This window comes from Carcharhinus amblyrhynchos, chromosome 23, assembly GCF_965287045.1.
Source record: "Carcharhinus amblyrhynchos chromosome 23, sCarAmb.v2.hapA, whole genome shotgun sequence".
In the NCBI taxonomy this organism is placed as follows: Eukaryota; Metazoa; Chordata; class Chondrichthyes; order Carcharhiniformes; family Carcharhinidae; genus Carcharhinus; species Carcharhinus amblyrhynchos.
The window spans coordinates 2,283,069-2,306,461 of NC_137346.1; the positions used below are offsets into that span (position 1 = coordinate 2,283,069).

Genomic DNA, 23,393 nt, shown 5'->3' on the forward strand with positions numbered 1-23,393 from the left:
AGTGTGAGAGTGTCAGTGTGAAAGAGTGAGTGTGTGTGAAAGTATATATGAGATTGTGAGAGAGAATGTGTGTGTGAGTGAGTATGAGAGAGTGCGTATAAGAGAAAGAGAGTGCGAGAAAGTATGTGAGAGTGTGAGAGAGAATGAGAAAACACGAGTGTGTGAGAATGTGTGTGTGTGTGTGAATATCAGTGTGTAAGAGTGAGTGTGTGTGAGAGAGTGTGTATGAGATTGTGAGAGAATGTGTGTGAGAGAGAGTGTGTGAGAGTGTGTGTGAGAGATTGAATGTGTGTGAGAGACTGTGTGTGAGAGAGTGTGTGAAAGAGTGAGACAGTGTCAGTGTGTAAGAGTGAGAGTGTGTGACAAAGGTGTGTATGAGTGTGAGAGAATGTGTGTGAGAGAGTGTGAGTGAGTGAGAACATGTGTGTATGAGAGACAGTGTGTGCATGACAGTGTGAGAGAGAGAGAGAGTGAGTGTGTATGAGTGTGTGAGAGAGTGTGTGTGAGATTGTGAGAGAATGTGTGTGAGAGTGTGTGAGAGTGAATGTGTGAGAGACTGTGTTTGAGAGAGAGAGTGTGTATGAGTGTGTGTGAGAGAGAGAATGTATGTGAGAGATCATGTGTGAGAGAGAATATGTGAGAGCGAGTGTGAGAGTGTGAGTGTGAAAGAAAGTGAGTGAGGGAGAGTGTGAATTTGAGAGAGAGAGTGGGATTTTCTGGCTACACTGGCCCCAAAACCGGAATATCCTGCCTTAGGTCAATGGACCTTTGTATGGTCTGGCCCCCCCGCCCCCATGCCCCTGCCCCCCCCACCCCCCCCCCCCCCCCCCGTTCCCCTGCCGCCCCCCCCCCCCCCGCTCACCCACTATGATTCCCGTGGTGGGCAGGACGGGAAAACTCCCCCGTGTATGAGTGTGTGTGATTGCATGAGACAGCGTGTCTCACGGTGGCACAGTGGTTAGCTCTACTACCTGACAGCACCAGGGACCTGGGCTCGATTCCCAGCTTGGGTCACTGTGTGGAGTTTGCACATTCTCCCTGTGTCTGCGTGGGTTTCCTCCGGGTGCTCTGATTTCCTCCCACAATCTAGAGGATTTTTACAATAACTTCACTGCAATGTTAATGTCAGCCTACTGGTGATACTAATAAACTAAAACTAAAAATAAATTGTGAGAGAGAATGTGTGTGTGTGAGAGAGATTGTGTCTGTGTATAAGAGAGAGGGAGTGTGTGAGAGAGAGTGTGTGTGAGAGGGAGTGTGTGAGAGAGAGTGTGTGAGAGAGTGTGTGTGTGAGAGGGAGTGTGTGAGAGAGAGTGTGTGTGAGAGTGTGTGTGTGAGAGGGAGTGTGTGTGAGAGAGAGTGTGTGTGTGAGAGGGAGTGTGTGAGAGAGAGTGTGTGTGAGAGAGAGTGTGTGTGTGAGAGGGAGTGTGTGAGAGAGAGTGTGTGTGAGAGGGAGTGTGTGTGAGAGAGAGTGTGTGAGAGGGAGTGTGTGTGAGAGAGAGTGTGTGAGAGAGAGAGTGTGTGTGAGAGGGAGTGTGTGTGAGAGAGAGTGTGTGTGTGAGAGGGAGTGTGTGTGAGAGAGAGTGTGTGAGAGAGAGAGTGTGTGTGAGAGGGAGTGTGTGTGAGAGAGAGTGTGTGAGAGAGTGTGTGTGTGAGAGGGAGTGTGTGTGAGAGAGAGTGTGTGTGAGAGGGAGTGTGTGTGAGAGAGAGTGTGTGTGAGAGAGAGTGTGTGAGAGAGTGTGTGTGTGAGAGAGAGTGTGTGTGAGAGGGAGTGTGTGAGAGGGAGTGTGTGTGAGAGGGAGTGTGTGTGAGAGAGAGTGTGTGAGAGAGTGTGTGTGTGAGAGGGAGTGTGTGTGAGAGGGAGTGTGAGAGAGAGAGTGTGTGTGAGAGTGTGTGAGAGAGTGTGTGTGTGAGAGGGAGTGTGTGTGAGAGGGAGTGTGAGAGAGAGAGTGTGTGTGAGAGTGTGTGAGAGAGTGTGTGTGTGTGAGAGGGAGTGTGTGAGAGAGGGAGTGTGAGAGAGAGAGTGTGTGTGAGAGTGTGTGAGAGAGTGTGTGTGTGAGAGAGGGAGTGTGTGAGAGAGAGAGTGTGTGTGAGAGGGAGTGTGAGAGAGAGAGTGTGTGTGAGAGTGTGTGAGAGAGAGAGAGTGTGTGTGAGAGGGAGTGTGTGAGAGAGAGAGTGTGTGTGAGAGGGAGTGTGTGTGTATAAGAGAGAGGGAGTGTGTGTGTGTGTGAGTCTGAGGTGAGCTCGCTGTGCCTGATTCTGGTGACTGAATTGCCCCCATTCTCAGCCTCTCAATGTCCTGAGTTATTCCTTCTTCTTTCATTCCCGCCCTCTGGAATTTCAGGTCTCAGCAATCTTTTCACCAACCCAAACCTGAGCAAGATCTCGTCCATACCTCTGTTTGTGTCAAGTGTTCAGCACAAGGCAACGATGGAGCTGAAGGAGGAAGGTGTGGAAGCAGCAGCAAGCACTGGTATCGCTATCAGCCGCTCTTTACTGCAGTGTAACATTAATCGCCCATTCTTCTTCATCATCCGAGATGACATCTCCGGAATTCCAGTCTTCCTTGGGACCATCAAAGACCCAAACCCACAACTGCAAATGTCATCCCAGGACAAGTATTTTGTGAATTTTGAGAGAATGAGGAAGGTGGAGGAGGTAGTGAATCCTAAGTGAGATCCCAGCTGGGATCTGCCTGCAACAAATGGTGTCAATCCAACCTGGCGACATCGAATTGGAGATTTTTTTTAACGAATTAATAAATGCAAATTCACACCCTGTCTCCTGATTTTTTCCAGTCATCTCGCCATGAATCTGTGCTCAATCAGTTGAGTTTTTTTTTCTGTGTTAGTATCTAATAGATTGTGTTAATGAAAGTTAATTACTCATTAGCTGAAGATAACAAGCTGAGCAGTGATTGGGTATTCCTGGGTTCATTATACTCAGATATGAATGTAAAGTGGAGGCAGCTAACACTGGGTGTCTGCTGTTCAAGAGGAGTGAATCAGCTCTGTACTAAGCAATGAACAGTGTCAGAGTCTTCACAGCCAGCTTTGGGAGTTTCTCTAATATTTAGTAGCAGGAGATTGTTACCTGAAAGTGAAGATTGGAGACTAAGACAGATGGAATTGGGAATGAATTGGTTTAGAGCGAAGTCTGTAATTGGAAACTCTGGAGAAAGTGGCTGGAACCAGATGTAGGTGACATGATATGATTTCCCATCAATGTTTCATGAACTGTGTGATCAATAGGAAAACAAAGTTAATGTGAGTATGGTCATGTTTCTCTCCTGGAAAGAAAGCAAGTGTTACTCAACACTTCCCAGCAGTTAGCCAACCACAGTTCTAGTCACAAGTCACTTCTGGATAATGAAGAAAGTTTGAACATTCTCTTAAAATTAATGGATAAAATTGATGTGAAAGCTGCCTTACTGAATGGTTGTGAGACTTGGTCGGACTTTAGTTTAAAAAATGGTTAATTCTTCAAGATTGTAGAGATTCCACTTAAAAATTATTAAATCCTTACTTGCCTTTAAAGTTTTGCACTGTGCCAAGAGTTTAAACATGGATAGGTTCTTGGTTCAAACTGGAGTTAGATTGAAGGGCAGAATGGCCCACTCCTGCTTCTGTTTCTTGTGTACTGTGCATGTGACATCAAAGATGGAGCATCCAATGTTTGCAGTACACCAGGACTGTTTGAACAGGAGAGCCAAACGTCTGTATGGAAGAATCACAAATAAAAAAAAGCTGAGGACAGAGACCCTTTAGGAGCTGTAACTGGCTGTGGGAGTTGAGCAATTATGGAACAAGGATGACTCGAGGAACAGTCAACAGGTACTTTGGAAAAGAGTTTTTGAAACAACGCTTCACATGGAAGGTACAGAAGGTGAGAAGGACAACATTGACCAATCAGGAGGAAAATTTCAGCCCAGTAACAAGTAGCCTATACATTGTATACTCTAGACATTGGGTGTACTTGGAGTAGACTGAAGAAACATGGATTCTTCAAGTAAAGCAGACCAAAGGAAAGACAGTTCCATTTGTTTTAGGTTCCATGACAGTAACACATTAAAATCTCTGAAGAGAATAGTAAATCTGTGTAAAATAGCAGGGGTGAATGAATTAATCAGTTCTGATGTTGTAACGAATGAAATATCTTTACTATTAAACATGCCTTCCATGAAAAAGGCTCAGATGTCATTGGGAATGCAGTGTGATCAAGCTACTGTCCTTGGGAGATCTGTAGATTTGTAAACTACAGTTGGGATATTATTCCTTTTAGGTCTATCATCTCTGGACAGAATGTTAGAGGTGTTAATGGCAGCTGGGAATATGGGTTTAGAAGCATAGAAGCAATTTATTACCAGTCTACACTGACAATCTGCACATCTCCCTGGCCATAGGTTCAAGATTGTGTTAAAGAATTGAGGGTTACTGAATGCGATTTGTCCAGATTAAAAGGAAATCTGAAAGGAAAACAGAAAATGTTGGAAAATCTCAGCAGGTCTGTGGAGAGAGAATAGAGCCAAACAGTTTCAAATCTGGATGACCGTTCATCAGAGCTGAAGACAAAGAAAATAGGACAAGATTTTATATTGTAGGAGTGGGGGTGTTGTGTAATTGACCAAGATCTTATAGACAAGAAGACAAAGAGGAGGTAAATGGTGGTGATTAAGGTTAGGAATGGTGCTAATAATGTCCATTAACATAAGGGAATGTGTAAATGGCAGAATAAAGGTGCAGAGTATCAAAAAGATAACCTGATGAATGTGCAGATGGCCCTAGTACGGTGGGTGGGAATGAGGAGTGGGGACAGGGGGGGGTCAGTGTAAATGGTGGGAGCAACACGATAAGTGGGATTTTTAAAATGTGGACAAATAAAATTATAGAAGAAATTAAAATATATACGAATATAAAAAATTCATTAAAAATAAACAAAATACATAGGAATGGGCTGAAGTTGGACGGAAAGTGCATGCTCTGAAGTTGTTAAACTCAATGTGCAGTCTGTAAAGAGCCACTTCCTCCAAATAAAAAATGTCCGTTGACCTCAGGTGGAATTTCCGGTCTTACTCGAGCGGGGCTGTAAAATCCCACACACAGAATCTGCTGAGTTGGAGCAATGACAATAATCTCTCCCTCAATGTCGATAAAACAAAGGAACATAAGAACTCGGAGCAGGAATAGGCCATCTGGCCCCTCGGGCCTGCTCCGCCATTCAATAAGATCATGGCTGATCTTTTCATAGACTCAGCTCCACTTACCCACCCACTCACCATAACCCTTAATTCCTTTACTGTTCAAACATTTATCTATCCTTGCCTTAAAAACATTCAGTGAGGGAGCCTCAACTGGACAGGGAATTCCACAGATTCACAACCCTTTGTGTGAAGAAGTTACTCCTCAACTCAGTCCTAAATATGGCTCCCCTTATTTTAAGACCATGCCCCCTAGTTCTAGTTTCACCCACCTTTCCAGTGGAAAGGAGATACTCAACGACTTCAGGGAGCATAGAGGAAGGCATGCCCCTGTATTCATCAACAGAATCCCTCTACTTCCTCAGGAGGCTAAGGAAGTTCGGAATGTCCATTACAACACTCTCTCATTTTCACAGATGCACCATAGAAAACATTCTTTCTGCTTGTATCACAGCTTGGTATGGCTCTCACTCTATCCAAGACCACAAGAAACTACAAAGGGTTGCAAACGAAGCCCAATCCATCACACAAACCAGCCTCTCATCCATTGACTCTGTCTACACTTCCCACTGCCTCGGAAAAGCAGCCAGGATAATTAAGGACACCACTCACCCCGGACATTCTCTCTTCCACCTTCTTCCATCAGGAAAAAGTTACAAAAGTCTGAGGTCACGTACCAACCAACTCAAGAACAGCTTCTTCCCTGCTGCTGTCAGACTTTTGAATGGACCTACCTTACATTAAGTTGATCTTTCTCTACACCCTCGCTATGACTGTAAATCTACATCCTGCACACTCCTTTCCTTTATGTCTATGTAGCAAGAAACAATACTTTTCAGGGTATACTAATACATGTGACAATAATGGTCAAATGGGCAAATATGTGGCAGATGGAATTTAACCCTGAAAAGTGAGAGGTGATACACTTTGGAAGGAGTAACGTGACAAGAAAGTATTCAATGAATGGTAGGACGTTAGGAAGTTCTGCAGAACAAAGGGACCTTGATGTGTTTGTCCACAGATCTCTGAAAGTGGAAGGGCATGTTAGTAGGGTGGTGAAAAGGGCATATGGAACACTTGCCTTTATCAATCGAGGCATAGATTACAAAAGGAGGGAGGTCATGTTGGAGTTGTGTAGAACTTTGGTGAGGCCACGGCTGGAGTACTGAGTGCAGTTCTGGTCACCACATTATCAGAAGGATATGATTGCACTGGAGGGGGTGCAGATAGATTCACCAGGAAGCAGCCTGGGATGGAACATTTAAGTTATGAAGAGAGATTGGATAGGCTTGGATTGTTTTTTTTGGAGCAGAGAAGACTGAGGAGTGACCTGATTGAGACACACAAGATTATCAGAGATATGAGCAGAACGGATAAGGAGCAGCTGTTCCCCTTAGTTGAAGGTCAGTCACAAGGGGACATAGGTTCAAAGTGAGGGGCAGGAGATTAGGGAGGATGTGAGGATAAACCTTTTTACCCAGAGACCGACAGTCTGGGAGGGTGGTGGGGGTGGGATGCCTCACATCCTTTAAGAAGTCCCTGGATGAGCACTTTGTACATAACATTCAGGGCTTTGGGCCAAATGCTGGCAGATGGGATTAGGTGGGAGTTCAGGTGTTTCTAATGTATCGGTGCAGACTCGATGGGCCGAAGGGTCTCTTCTGTGTGATGTGATTCTATGAATAATAGTCAGGGCTTGTGCTCAGAAGAGGAAGCAGCATAACCTGAGAGGATTGGAGGCCAGTGAGAATGGGCAGGGGGTGTGGGGAGTGCCATGACCCTGTTGGAAGAGAAGACAGAGCTCGATCCAGCAACCTAGACATGTCCAAGGTGCAGTGCAGAAGAAGCAGCCACCTCTATAACAGAGGCAGTGAATGCCATCTGTGAGATGAGGTAGGGTGGGTTACATATAGGCCCCCAAACTATAGTGGTAATGTTGGGAATGGCATTAAACAGGAAATTAGAGATGCATGTGATTAAGGAACATCTGTCATTATGGGTGACTTTAATCTGCATATGGATTGGGCAAATCAAATTAGTAATACAGTAGGGGAGGAATTCCTGGAGTGGTCCAGAAAACCATCCTGGACCAATATTTTGAGGAAGCAATTAGCGAACTGGCCATTCAAAACTGGGCATTGTGTAATGAGAAAAGAATTAACTGGCAGTCTAGTTTTGCAAGACCTCCTGGGGGTGAGTGACCATAACATGATCGAATCCACTGTCAAAATGGAGAGTGATGTAGTTGATTCTGAGACTAAGGTCCTGAATCTAAATAAAGGAAGTTTCAACGGTATGAGGTGTGAGTTGGCTAAGATAGATTGGGAAACATTACTTACAGGAAACATTACTTAGGCAATGGCAAACATTCAAAGAGTGCGTGGATGAACTGTAACAGTTGTTTGTTCCTGTCTGGCACAAAAGTAAATTGGGAACAGTGGCCAAACAGTGGCAGGGAAATTAGAGAGAGAATTAGATCCAAGGAAGAGACAAACAAACCGGTTATAAGAAACAATAGGCCTGAGGATTGGGAGCAGTTTAGAATTCAACAAAGGAGGACCAAGGGATTGATTAAGAAGGGAAAAATAGAGTAACCTAGCTGGAACATAAAAACTGTCAAAGTTTCTATAGGAATGTGAGGAGAAAAAGATTGAAGACAAATGTAGGTCCCTTACAGTCAGAACCAGGGGACTTTATAATGGGGAACAAAGAACTGGCTGAGCAACTAAACACTTCCTTTGGTTCTGTCTTCACAAAGGAAGACATGAATAACGTACCAGAACACAGTGTTTAGTAGGAGGGAGGAATTGAAGGAATCAGTATTAGTAGAGAAATGGTATTGGCGAAATTGTTGAGATTTGAAGGTGGATAAATCCCCAGGGCCAGATAATCTACATCCCAGAGTACTTAAGGAAGTGGTCTGAGAAATAGTGGACATATTGGTGGTCATCTTCCAGGATTCTAGTCTCTAGAACTCTCAGAGAGTTAGACAGCAACTGCCTCTACCAACCAATGTCACAGCTCACAGTCTGAAAGAGACCCAGCTAGAAACTGTCACTGCCAGCATAACAGCATCTCCCTGTGTGACTGGATCCCGAACTTCCCAACTCACAGACCACAATCAGTCAGGATAGGCAACAACACCACCTCCAAGATCATCCTCAACAGCGGTGCTCCACAAGGCTGTGTTCTCAGCCCCCTACTATACTCCTTATACACCAATGACTGTGTGGCCAAATATCCCTCCAATTCGATTTTCAAGTTTGCTGTAGTGGGTTGGATCTCAAACATTGACGAGACAAAGTACAGGAATGAGCTAGACATTAGATTTGGTACTGGGTAATGAACCAGATTAGGTGTTAGACTTGAAGGTAGGTGAGCACTTTGGTGATAGTGACCACAATTCGGTTACATTTACCTTAGTGATGGAAAGGGATAGGCATATACCGAAGGGCAGAAGTTATAGCTGGGGGAAAGGTAATTATGAGGCTATTAGGCGAGATTTAGGATACCTAGGGTGGAGGAGGAAATTGCAGGGGCTGGGAACATCTGAAATGTGGAGCTTATTCAAGGAGCAGCTCCTGCGAGTCCTTGATAAATATGTACCTGTCAGGCAGGGAGGAAGTGGTCGAGCGAGGGAACCGTGGTGCACTAAGGAAGTTGAATCTCTGGTGAAGAGGAAGAAGGAGGCTTATGTAAAGATGAGACGTGAAGGCTCAGTTAGGGCACTGGAGAGTTACAAATTAGCCAGGAAGGAGCTAAAGAGAGAGTTAAGAAGAGCTAGAAGAGGACATGAGAAGACTTTGGCAGATAGGATCAAGGAAAATCCTAAAGCTTTCGACAGGTATGTCAGGAATAAAAGATTGGTTAGGGCAAGATTAGGGCCAGTCAGAGACAGCAGTGGGAAGTTGTGCGTGGAGCCTGAAGAGATAGGAGAGGCACTGAATGAGTATTTTTCATCAGTATTCACACAGGAAAAAGTCAGTGTAGTCGAGGAGAATACTGCGATACCAGGTAGTAGACTAGACGGGATTGAGGTACACAAGGAGGAGGTGTTGGCAATTCTTGAGAGTGTGAAAATAGATAAGTCCCCTGGGCCGGATGGGGTTTACCCTAGGGTTCTCTGGGAGGCTAGGGAGGAGATTGCAGAGCCTTTGGCTTTGATCTTCATGTCGTCATTGGCTTCAGGTATAGTGCCGAAGACTGGAGAATAGCAAATGTTGTCCCCTTGTTCAAGAAGGGGAGTAGAGACCATCCTCGGAATTATAGACCGGTGAGCCTTACTTCTGTTGTGGGCAAAGTTTTGGAAAGAATTATAAGGGATAGGATTTATAATCATCTACAGGGAAATAAATTGATTAGGGATAGTCAACACGGATTGCCTCACAAACCTTATCGAGTTTTTTTGAAAAGGTGACCAAAGAGGTGGATAAGGGTAAGGCAGTTGACGTGGTGTATATGGATTTTAGCAAAGCATTTGATAAAGTTCCCCATGGTAGGCTATTGCAGAAAATGCAGATGCATGGGATTGAGAGTGATTTAGCAGTTTGGATCAGGAATTGGCTAGCTGATAGAAGACAGAGGGTGGTGGTTGATGGGAAATATTCAACCTGGAGTTCAGTTACAAGTGGTGTACCTCAAGGATCTGTTTTGGGGCCACTGCTGTTTGTCATTTTTATAAATGACCTGGATGAGGGTGTAGAAGGATGGGTTAGTAAATTTGCTGACGACACTAAGGTCAGAGGAGTTGTAGAGAGTGAGGATGGATGTTACAGTTTGCAGAGGGACATAGATAAGCTGCAGAGCTGGGCCGAGAGGTGGCAAATGGAGTTTAATACGGAAAAGTGTGAGGTGATTCACTCTGGTAAGAGTAACAGGAGTACAGAATATAGGGCTAATGGAAGGACTCTTGGTAGTGTTGATGAGCAGAGAGATCTCAGGGTACATGTGCATAGATCCCTGAAAGTTGGCACCCAGGCTGATAAGGTTGTTAAGAAGGCGTACAGTGTGTTAGCTTTTATTGGTAGAAGGATTGAATTTTGGAGCGGTGAGGTCATGTTACAACTGTACAAAACTCTGGTGCGGCCGCACTTGGAGTATTGCGTACAGTTCTGGTCGCCGCATTATAAGAGAGATGTGGAGGCATTGGAAAGGGTGCAGAGGAGGTTTACCAGGATGTTGCCTGGTATGGTGGGAAGGTCTCATGAGGAAAGGCTGAGGGACTTGAGGTTATTTTCACTGGAGAGAAGAAGGTTACGAGGTGACCTGATTGAGGCATACAAGATGGTAAATGGATTGGATAGGGTGGACAGTGAGAGCCTTTTACCTCGGATGGTGATGGCTAACACAAGGGGACATAGCTTTAAATTAAGGGGTGGTAATTATAGGACGGATGTCAGAGGTAGGCTCTTTACTCAGAGGGTAGTAAGAGCGTGGAATGCCCTGCCTGCAGCAGTTGTGGACTCGCCAAAATTAAGGGCGTTCAAATGGTCTGTGGATAGGCATATAGATAACATTGGAATAGTTTAGGTTAGAGGGTCATTAGATTGGTTCCACTGGTCGGTGCAACCTCGAGGGCCGAAGGGCCTGTACTGCACTGTAACGTTCTATGTTCCAGACAGTCTGGTGAACTGGTGCGGCAACAATAATCTCTCCCTCAATGTCAAAAAAATGAAGGAGATTGTCATCGACTTCAGGGAGTGTAAAGGAGAACATGCTCCTGTCTACAGCAATGGGGACAAAGTAGAAAGGGTTGAGAGCTTCATGTTTTTAGGTGTCCAGATCACCAACAACCTGTCCTGGTCCCCCCCATGCCGACACTATAGTTAAGAAAGCTCCACCAACACCTTTTACTTTCTCAGAAGACTAAGGAAATTTGGCATGTCAACTATGACTCTCTCCAACTTTTACAGATGCCCCATAGAAAGCATTCTTTCTGGTTGGATCACAGCTTGGTCTGGGCTCCTGTTCTGCCCAAGACTGCAAGAAACTACAAAGGGTTGTGAATGTCCAATCCATCACACATCAGTCTCCCATCCGTTGACTCTGTCTACACTTCCCATTGCCTTGGCAAAGCAGTCAGTATAATTAAGGACCCCACGCACCCCGGATATTCTCGCTTCCACCTTCTTCCTTCGGGAAAAAGATACAAAAGTCTGATGTCACGTACCAACCGACTCAAGAACAGCTTCTTCCCTGCTGCTGTTGGACTTTTGAATGGACCTACCTCGCATTAAGTTGAACTTTCTCTACACCCTCGCTGTGACTGTAACACTACATTCTGCACTGTCTTGTTTCCTTCTCTATGAATGGTATGCTTTGTCTGTATAGCACGCACAAAACAATACTTTTCACTATGTTAATACATGTGACAATAATAAATCAAATCATTTATATCTTAACAAATGTCTCATAAGAACATAAGAACCAGGAGCAGGAGTCGGCCATCTGGCCCCTCGAGCCTGCTCCGCCATTCAATAAGATCATGGCTGATCTTTTTGTGGACTCAGCTCCACTTACCCACCCACTCACCATAACCCTTAATTCCTTTACTGTTCAAACATTTATTTATCCTTGCCTTAAAAATATTCAATGACGGAGCCTCAACTGCTTCACTTTGTGTGAAGAAGTTCCTCCTCAACTCAGTCCTGAATCTGCTCCCCCTTATTTTGAGGCCATGCCCCCCAGTTCTAGTTTCACCCGCCAGTGGAAACAACTTCCCTGCTTCTATCTTATCGATTCCCTTTATAACCTTATGTTTCGAAAAGATCTCATTCTGCAAATTTTTGGTCCCCGACTCCAAATCCTTTATGTAAATTGTAAACAATTGTGATCCCTGAGGCACTCCACTAGTCTCATCTCGATAGTGAAGACAGAAGAAATCAGCAAAGACAGAAGATTCCAGAAGACGACAAAGCTGGTTGAAATTTTGAGACTGACTAAAAATTCTGTTTTTTGTTAATGAGTGGGAATTGTGTTTATTGAAATGGCTTTCCATTAGAATGGTGTTTTAATGAGCTCGTTAATAGTTTAGTTACCCTGTTCACTGTTAGTTCGATAAATCAAGTGTTACATGTTGATTTACAGAGAGTCTCAGGTGGTTATTTTGATTTAATCATTGAAAGTTGCCAAAGGGCAGATATTCCCCGCTCACACTCACTTTAACAGAGTATGAAGGGAGGTACTTCTCTTTGAGTGATTGAGTGTTAGTTCTCAGAGAGGGAATCAACCTCCCCTTTATAATAATTGTTAAAGAAAGTTAGTCTTGAGGCTGTGTGGTGCCACAGTGGTTCGCATTGCTGCCTCACAGCACCAGGGATCTGGGTTCAGTTCCAGCCTCGGGTCACTGTCTCTGGAAATTGCACATTCTCCCCATGTCTGCATGGGTTTCCTTCCACAGTCCAAAGATGTGAAGCTTAGGTGGATTGGCTGTGACAAATGAGGTTACAGTCAGAGAGTCAGTACAGACTTGATGGGCCGAATGGCTTCCTTCTGCACTATAATAATTGTACGGTTCGAAAAGCTTCTCAATGTGTCAGTAGAATCCAGCCTGGAGTGAACGGAATATCCTCAGACTAATGCCAAAAAGAACAAATAGTTGGGATCTAATCTGAGTTCATAAAACCTTGGGGTTTCTGATCTGTATCCTAACACAGCTAAACGTAATATCTCCAAAGCTGGGTGGGGGGGCAGGGTGGGAATGAGGAGGGCACAGAGATGCTTCAATGTGATTTACACAGGTGAGTGGGTAAATGCAGGGCAGATGCAGTATAATGTGGATAAATGTGAGGTAGCAAAAACAGGAAGGCAGATTATTATCTGAATGGCGATAGATTGAGAGCGGGGAATGTGCAGTGAGACCTGGGTGTCCTCATACACCAGTCACTGAAAGTAAGCACGCAGGTTCAGCAGGTGCTAAAGGCAGCAAATGATACATTGGTTTTTATAGCGAGAGGTTTGGAGTACAGGAGCAGGATTGTGTTGCTGCAATTATTCAGGGGCCTTGGTGAGGCCACACCTAGAGTATCGTGTGCAGTTTTGATCGACTTTTCTGAGGAAGGATGTTCTTCCTAAAAAGAAAGTTCAGGGAATGTTTGCCTACTAACTCTCACACACACACACTCTCACTCTCACACACACTCACTCTCACTCTCACACACACACTCTCTCACTCTCACACACACACACTCTCACTCTCACACACACTCACTCTCACACACACACTCTCACTCTCACACACACTCACTCTCACACACACACTCTCACTCTCACACACACTCTCTCTCTCACACACACTCTCACTCTCACACACACTCACTCACTCACACACACACTCACTCTCACACACACTCACTCACTCACACACACACTCACTCTCACACACACACTCTCACTCTCACACACACACACACTCACTCTCACACACACTCACTCTCACACACACACTCTCACTCTCACACACACTCTCTCACTCTCTCACACACACACTCACTCTCTCACACACACTCACTCTCACACACACACTCTCACTCTCACACACACACTCTCACTCTCACACACACACACACTCACTCTCACACACACTCTCTCACTCTCACACACACACACTCACTCTCACACACACACTCTCACTCTCACACACACACACTCTCACTCACACACACACTCTCACTCTCACACACACACACTCTCACTCACACACACACTCTCACTCACACACACACTCTCACTCTCACACACACACACTCTCTCTCACACACACACACTCTCACTCTCACACTCTCTCTCACACACACACACACTCACTCTCACACACACTCTCTCACTCTCACACACACACACTCTCACTCACACACACACACTCTCACTCACACACACACACTCTCACTCTCACACACACTCTCTCACTCTCACACACACACTCTCACTCTCACACACACTCTCACTCTCACACACACACACTCTCTCTCACACACACACACTCTCACTCTCACACACACACACTCTCACTCTCACACACACACTCTCACTCTCACACACACACACTCTCACTCTCACACACACACTCTCACTCTCACACACACACACTCTCACTCTCACACACACACACTCTCACTCTCACACACACACACTCTCACTCTCACACACACACACTCTCACTCTCACACACACACACTCTCACTCTCACACACACACACTCACTCTCACACACACACACTCTCACTCTCACACACACACACTCTCACTCTCACACACACACACTCTCTCTCACACACACACACTCTCACTCTCACACACACACACTCTCACTCTCACACACACACACTCTCTCTCACACACACACACTCTCACTCACACACACACACACTCTCACTCACACACACACACACTCTCTCTCACACACACACACTCTCACTCTCACACACACACACTCACTCTCACACACACACACTCTCACTCTCACACACACACACTCTCACTCTCACACACACACACTCTCACTCTCACACACACACACTCTCACTCTCACACACACACACTCTCACTCTCACACACACACACTCACTCTCACACACACACACTCTCACTCTCACACACACACACTCTCACTCTCACACACACACACTCTCACTCTCACACACACACACTCTCACTCTCACACACACACACTCACTCTCACACACACACACTCTCACTCACACACACACACACTCTCACTCACACACACACACACTCTCACTCACACACACACACACTCTCTCTCACACACACACACTCTCACTCTCACACACACACACTCTCACTCTCACACACACACACTCTCACTCTCACACACACACACTCACTCTCACACACACACACTCTCACTCTCACACACACACACTCTCACTCTCACACACACACACTCTCACTCTCACACACACACACTCACTCTCACACACACACACTCTCACTCACACACACACACACTCTCACTCACACACACACACACTCTCTCTCACACACACACACTCTCACTCTCACACACACACACTCACTCTCACACACACACACTCTCACTCTCACACACACACACTCTCACTCTCACACACACACACTCTCACTCTCACACACACACTCTCACTCTCACACACACACACTCACTCTCACACACACACACTCTCACTCTCACACACACACTCTCTCTCACACACACACACTCTCACTCTCACACACACACACTCTCACTCTCACACACACACACTCTCACTCTCACACACACACACTCTCACTCTCACACACACACTCTCACTCTCACACACACACACTCTCACTCTCACACACACACACTCTCACTCTCACACACACACACTCTCACTCTCACACACACACTCTCACTCTCACACACACACACTCTCACTCTCACACACACACTCTCACTCTCACACACACACACACTCACTCTCACACACACACTCTCACTCTCACACACACACTCTCACTCTCACACACACACTCTCACTCTCACACACACACACTGTCACTCTCACACACACACACTCTCACTCTCACACACACACTCACTCTCACACACACACTCTCACTCTCACACACACACACTCACTCTCACACACACACTCTCACTCACACACACACACTCTCACTCTCACACACACACACTCTCACTCTCACACACACACACTCACTCTCACACACACACTCTCACTCTCACACACACACTCTCACTCTCACACACACACTCTCACTCTCACACACACACTCTCACTCTCACACACACACACTCTCACTCTCACACACACACTCTCACTCTCACACACACACACTCTCATTCTCACACACACACTCTCACTCTCACACACACACTCTCACTCTCACACACACACACTCACTCTCACACACACACTCTCACTCTCACACACACACACTCTCACTCTCACACACACACTCTCACTCTCACACACACACACTCACTCTCACACACACACTCTCTCTGACATACGCTCTCACACACTCACATCAAAAATTAATAATGATGCCATTGCTGTGTGGAATCTTGCTGTGTATAAACTGACTGTTGTGTTTCTATATATTGGAAATAACTACATTTTGAATAACGTTGCTGATTTTGGACTATCCTGGGCTGATGAAATGCCAGTTCTGTTTTTGAGAAGTCCCTTCAGGTATTTCAGTGTCATTGGTTCAGACAATCCCAGAGTCAGTGATGTTGTGGTAAGGAGAGTGGCCAAGGGCATGGGGGAGGAGGTGGAATTGCTGCCCCCGCGCCAGCCTTCTGCCGGGCACCCCCTCTGCCGGGCACCCCCTCTGCCGGGCGCCCCCTCTGCCGGGCACTCCCTCTGCCGGGCGCCCCCTCTGCCGGGCACTCCATCTGCCGGGTGCCCCCGCGCCGGCCCCCTGCCTTGACCCACTGACATTAGCAGGGAACTTTTGGAACATCAGATTCTGGAGATCAAACCTCCTCCAATCTGTTCTCTGTTAAATTTACTTGTTTATCATGATTGAGACGGGCAAAAGTTTGCTGTTTTCTAATAGTGACTCTAAGGCAGGAAAGTGGTCTTGTCTGTGCTTTGGGCTGTGTCTTAAGCTGTGGTTTCTCTCTCCACTGAATAGTTTTGTGAGTTGCCTGCGTGGACAGGAAGCGGTTCTCGTTTCCACTGGGATCCCCTGAGGTCTAGCCCATTGCCAGTTACAGCCACGTTGCTGTGTTCAGTCTGGCCAAACCCCAGCCAGTCTGAGCTCAGGAACAGAAACATCGTGAGATTTCCCCGAGAAATATTTACACAGGATAAAAGCTGCAGAACTGGGAGCTGCAACCCCTTCACTTCGCTGAAGTGGCTGTGTGCTGAAGCAGGTAAGCAGACAAACAGTTTCAGCGTTAAGCTAAGTGCAGAGTGGTGAGTGGATTTGGGAGTGAGCTGTGTCAGAGTAAAGAAAGATTTCAAAACTCTTCAAATGAAATGATTTGATGTGAAAGGCAGTGATTGTAGTTTTGTGGCTGGATTTTGTAAATACCCTCAATTTCTCAATTGGATTTGAAGTTAACAAATCATTGAGATAAAGTTTGTTTGTGATTTAAAATCAAAGTGGGAATTAAAATCTGAGCTGCAATGTGTAAGAGAGGATAGTTAGACTCATTGGGAACAACAAGAACAGCAGCAACTTGCAATTAGGTAGCACTTTTCATTTAGTAAAACATTCCAAAATACTTTACAGGGGTGATTATCAGATAGAATTTGACACTATGGCACATGGTTAGAACTACAAACACAAACAAACATAATCATGGATCATTCTATCAGTCTTGGCCAGCTTGCAATAGATTTCATTGATTTGAAGTTTCTCTTTAATATGGTTTAGGGTGGAGTGGGCTAGTTATTGTCTGAAGAAGGGGAGATAGAATAATCACTGCCTTGGGATCAAGATTATTATAAACTCGAGAGAATAGCAGCCATGGAGCAAAGTACAAGAATGGTTCAAACAAAGTATCGTCTGATGTGGAAATCACAAACCAAGAGCTTCCCGTGTCCCAGCAACATTTACTTCCTGTGAAATAGACGCACTTACCGGGGAATACGTTATAATTGGTGTCAGCACTGACTGGGAATCATGTGGATCCATTAGGATTCTGTCCAATGGAGTGAATAGGATTGTCGTGACTGTCGGAAGCCAATCATCTCAGTCCCAAGACATCACTGAAGGTATTCCCATGGTTAGTGGTCCAGGTTCAACCCTTTTCAATGGCCACATTAAGGTCAGGAGTGAGGATGTTCACTGACGATTGCACAAAGTTCGGCATCATTTGTGACTCCTCAGATACTGAAGCAGTCCATGTTCAAATGTAGTAAGGCCCGGACAATGTCCAAGCTTGGGCTGACAAATGGCAAGTAACAAAAGTGCCACACAAATGCCAGACAATGACCATCTCCAATGAGAGAGAATCTAACCATCTCCTCTTGCCATTCAATGATATTACTGTCACTGAATCCCACACTACCAACATCCCAGAGGTAACCACTGACCACAAATTGAACTGAACAAAATACTGTGGATGCTAGAAATCTGAAGTAAAAACTGGAAAATGTTGGCAAAACTCAGCAGGACTGGAAGCATCTCTGAAGAAGAAGTCATATAGACACAAAATGTTAACTCTGTTTCTCTCTCCACAGATGCTGCAAGATCTGCTGAGTTTTTCCAGCAATTTCTGTTTTTATTAGCCATTTAAATACTGTGGCTGTAAGAGCAGGTCAGAGGCTGGGAATTCTGCAGTGAGTAACTCACCTCCTGACTCTCCAAAGCCTGTTCAACATCTACAAGGCACAAGTCAGGAGTGTGATGGGATACTCCCCACTTGCCTGGACGAGCGCAGTTTCAACAACACTCAAGAAGCTCAACACCATCCAGGAAAAATCAGTCCACTTGATTGGTACCCCATCCATCACCTTAAATATTCAATCTCACCACCACCAATGCTCAGTGGCAGCCGTGTGTACCATCTACAAGATGCACTGCAGCAACTCACCAAGGTTCCTTAGGCAGCACCTTACAAACCCATGACCTCCACCATCTAGGACAAGAGCAGCAGATTCCTGGAATCACCACCATCTGAAAATTCCCCTCCAAGTCACTCATCATCTTGACTTGAAAATATATCACCATTCTTTCACTGGGTCAAAATCCAGAAACCCCCTCCCTAACAGCACTGTGGGTGTACCTACACCTCGTGGGCAGCAGTAATTCAAGAAGGCAGCTCATCACCACCTTCTCAAAGGAAACTAAGGACAGGCAATAAATGTTGTCCTAGCCAATGACACATGTCCCATAAACTTGAATAAATGAAAAAAGGGCAAGAGATTGGTTCACTGGGATTCTCCGTGATGGGACTGGATGACAAAAGATATGATTCCAGTTCAGTCAAACCTGTGTACCACCAAATGTCTGGGATATTTTTCATTGCCATTCTAGTTACTGTCATGTTTTTACAAATATTGTTGAACCAGTACTTGTTCTCCCAGTAATTTTGTACTAAAGTAGGAGCACATTATCAGATGGAATATTAGAAATATTGACACATTTAAGGGTTGGCTGAAATGTACATGCTGGAGGGCCAGCAGGGAGATGCAAATGTGAAGAATAAATACCAACACGGACCACTTCACACTCACACAGGCACTAATGGACACACACGCTGTCCACAACACACTAAATAATCCAAACTCAACCCCTCCTGGAACTGCTGTTGTTATTTCAAACTCTATTCTGGCGGAATGAACAGATTCTTCAGTGTCACCATTGGGCAACTACAGACTCCAGAGAGAAAGTGGATCAATGTGGTTACTGTTTGCATCAGTGTTGATACCTTCCCCATTGCTGGGACAAGGGTAGAAAGATCTGGTGTAAATGTGGATAAGACACAGATGGACGCCAGGCAAATTGAAAGCACGGTTAATAAAACAAACAGTATCCTGGGCTTTAATAATAGGCACAGAATACAAGTGTAAGGAGGTTGTGTTGAAGTATATAAGACACTAGTTTGTTCTTAACTGGAGTATTGTGTCCAGCTCTGGGTTCCACACTTTAGGAAGGATTTGAAGGTATTAGAGAGAGAGAGCAGAATAATCCCAGCGATATGGAACTTCAGTTCTGAAGATACTTTGGAGAGGTTGGGACTGTTCTCCTTGGAAAGAAGAAAAGCTGAAAGGAGATTTGATAGAGACGTTCAAAATCATGAGGGGTCTAGACAGAGTAGACACTCATAAAAAGATCGAGAACAAGAGAGTAAAGAAAGCAAAAGCAACATGAGGAGAAGCTTATCCTCACAGCGAGTGGTTCAGATCTGCTCTGCACTGCCTGAGAGTGTGATGGAGGCAGGGTCATTCGAAGCTTTGTGAAGGGGATAACATGATCGATTACAGACAGAAGGTGAGAAAGAAGCCCGAGGAGAATTACTCCTTTGGTTAACTGGTACAGGCTCAGTGGGCCAAATGGCCTCATTCTGCAACCTAACAATGGTGTGATTCTGCAAAGCAGAGAGATTGAGGCCTGGGAGCCAGGGGTATGGAAGGGGGTGGGGGGGGGGGGGGGGGGGAGGGTTTGGCTGGGGGTGGGGGGCAGTGGATGGCAGGCTGTTTGGTGGGGGGTGGGGGGGCAGAAGGTTTGGCTGGGGTGAGGGGCGGGTGGGGCACAGAGTTTGGCTGGGGATGGGGTGCAGTAGAGTGCAGAGGTTATGGCTGGGGGCGGGGGCAAGGGGGCGGGGGTGGGGGGCAGCGGGTTTGGCTGGGGGCGGGGGCGAGGGGGCGGGGGTGGGGGGCAGCGGGTTTGGCTGGGGGCGGGGGGGCGAGGGGGCGGGGGTGGGGGGCAGCGGGTTTGGCTGGGGGCGGGGGTGAGGGGGCGGGGGTGGGGGGCAGCGGGTTTGGCTGGGGGCGGGGGCGAGGGGGCGGGGGTGGGGGGCAGCGGGTTTGGCTGGGGGCGGGGGCATTGTTGAGGACGGGATAATGGCCTCGATTCTCTAACCCGGGTTTGAGAGTGTTGCTGCCTGAGCCAAACAATCTCTGAAACAGACCCAACGGCAGAATTTTCCAACTGAGTTTATGGAAAGTTTTTACACTGTGATGACTCACAGCTAACTGAAATAATTTTTGAGGATGAAATGACATTCTTTTCCTAAATGACAACCAGAAACCTGCAGTTATACACAATGTAGTTTTTTGAAGTTGGGATTTAGCCCCCATTTGATTCTGAATCATTTCCTGAAGTTTGCAGATTGGAACGTTACATTTTCCTTCAAATTGCAGTTTGATCATTAGCTTGGGCTCCAGTTCACACTGTAGACCCCCAGCAACCCTCCCTCACATTGAATCGTTAGTCAGGACCCAGTATCGATGGTGATTCTCTGATAATATCACAATCCAGGATATAACAGATCAGACCATTAACGGGACTTCTGGCCTGGGGAGGATAGATCAGCCTCACAGAGAGTGCACTCGAGATCCACCAGAGACACACTGAGGCTAAAAAGGTGACATTCTGAAGGCATTTGCACAGATTAGATTATACATCCTGCAGTTTAGAAGATTAAAGGGAGATCTAATTGGGGTGAAGTATAATCATGTCGCTAAGTAATAGTGAATGTTAAAGAGGAGTTTGTGTTCTGAAGAGTGGAGTTAATTATTCTGCCTCGGATGAGAGTTATATTGCATTGGTCATCTCTCGCCCCGCCTTTTAACAAGATATCTTTAATGGATTTCTACACAGGATCCCTGACCTTTGCTTATCTCTGCTGCTGGGCTCAGTGAGTAAACATGTATTGTTCTGGTTTTATCTGTTACAGTAAATATGACCTTTGAGCGAAAGGTTGTGTAAGGTTTGGATCAAACAGCCAATCTTCTTGGTCCAGTGTGGAACCTGAGGCAGGACCAGAGAGATGGAAAGGTCAGGATTTCATGAGTTGGTAGGTCCTGTGACAGGTATATCTCCCAAACTACGTGACTCGTTCCACCCAGAGGCTGCACACAATCAAATGTAAGCGTCAGAGTAATTCTTGACAAGGTCCAAGTTGGTAAAGTCATTTAAGGCAGGGTTATTATACCTGAAAGTGTTCTAAAAGTTTTAATAAACTCAACAATTTTCACAATGTACGTTTATACAGAACAACTTAACCTTCGAGGAAAGATGGCCCTGAACCATGAGAGTGTCCAAAACCATGGGCAATTGCAGTGAGTTTGAAAGACGTCCCCAAGACAAAGTTTAAAGTTGATTTATTAGTGTCACAAGTAGGCTTATATTAACACCGCAATCAAGTTACTGTGAAAATCCCCCAGTTGCCACACTCTGACCCCTATTCAGATTCACAGAGGGAGAATTTAGCACAGCTAATGCACCCTAATCAGCACATCTTTCAGACTGTGGGAGGAACCCAGAGCACCTGGAGAAAACCCATGCAGACACAGGGAGAATGTGCAAACTCCACAGACAAAGATCTGAGCCAGGAATTGAAGCTGGGCCCCTGGCACCGTGAGGCAGCACTGCTAACCGTGCCACCGTGCCATCCGTGCTGGGAAGGCGGTGGAAAGATTTTAGGCTTTCCGCCCTTTCTGTGTCGCGTTGGAATCTGCTGCAGCTGAAGATGAAATTCCAGAGTAATGCAATGGACGACTAAGTGAGAGAGTAATACAATTGGAGCCTGGTATAGGCTGTAACTGAATAACCATCCCATGTAGAGAGTAACTGCTGGAGCGTATGGTATTGTGGGTATTGTAGCCATCACTGTGGACTGGATGTTGTCAAGACTAACAGGCGACCAATGGCAGTAGGGATGGATGTGGGCAATTCGAGCAGAGGGCCACATAATGAAACTGCTGCAATCAGAGTTGGGAAGCTGAGAGATTTGGGGAGGGAATTCCAGCAAATGGTGTGGATACAGCAGAAGCAGGGTTAGAAATAGGGGAATGAGGTCGGTAAAAGAGACCAGAGTAATGACGGGAGAGATTGTGAAGAAGACAGGGCGGTAGAGGAGGTTACAGAGACAGGGTGGGCTAACACCATAAAGGGATTGGAAATCACTACAGCACATTGTACTTGACCCCAGGATGAACCACAGAGTTTCCAATGAATGAAGCACTGACAGGCTTTCACTGTTGTTATGCAGGAAGAACAACAGCCAATTTGTGCACAACAAGATCCCACAAACAGCAATATGTGAACAAACAGTCCAATTGTAGAGAATGTTGATCTCGGGATGAACATTGATCAGAATGCTGGGAAGAGCTCCCTGCATTTCTCTGAGATAACACTTTACACACATCTAACCAGAGGATAAGGATTTACTTTAATACCTCAAATGAAAAACAGCACCACCCAATGTGTGGCACTCCCTCAGCACTGACCCTCTGACAGTGCGGCGCTCCCTCAGCACTGACCCTCTGACAGTGCGGCGCTCCCTCAGCACTGACCCTCTGACAGTGCGGCGCTCCCTCAGCACTGACCCTCTGACAGTGCGGCACTCCCTCAGCACTGACCCTCTGACAGTGCGGCGCTCCCTCAGCACTGACCCTCTGACAGTGCGGCGCTCCCTCAGCACTGACCCTCTGACAGTGCGGCACTACCTCAGCACTGACCCTCTGACAGTGCGGCGCTCCCTCAGCACTGACCCTCTGACAGTGCGGCGCTCCCTCAGCACTGA

At 46.1% G+C, this 23,393-nt stretch overlaps 2 protein-coding genes across 4 annotated transcripts in view; both read left to right on the forward strand.

Annotated features, from left to right (window-relative positions):
* The window catches only part of serpinf2b (serpin peptidase inhibitor, clade F (alpha-2 antiplasmin, pigment epithelium derived factor), member 2b), a 44,030-nt gene extending 41,352 nt beyond the window's left edge, over window positions 1-2,678 (forward strand). The window contains exon 10 of the mRNA XM_080211041.1: window positions 2,345-2,678. Coding sequence (XP_080067167.1) covers window positions 2,345-2,676 — 332 coding nt within the window. The 3' untranslated portion in view covers window positions 2,677-2,678. The remainder of the gene's footprint in view (window positions 1-2,344) is intronic.
* Window positions 2,679-16,939: 14,261 nt separating this feature from the next.
* LOC145357276 (pigment epithelium-derived factor-like) overlaps window positions 16,940-23,393 on the forward strand; it is a 46,678-nt gene continuing 40,224 nt past the window's right edge. The window contains exons 1-2 of one of the 3 annotated variants that reach the window (XM_080210486.1): window positions 16,958-17,066; window positions 21,543-21,643. In XM_080210486.1, the coding sequence (XP_080066612.1) occupies window positions 21,636-21,643 (8 nt within the window). In that variant the 5' untranslated portion in view covers window positions 16,958-17,066; window positions 21,543-21,635. Of the gene's footprint in view, window positions 17,067-21,482; window positions 21,504-21,542; window positions 21,644-23,393 lie in introns of those variants that run through there. The other 2 variants (XM_080210487.1, XM_080210488.1) reach the window with 2 other exon arrangements.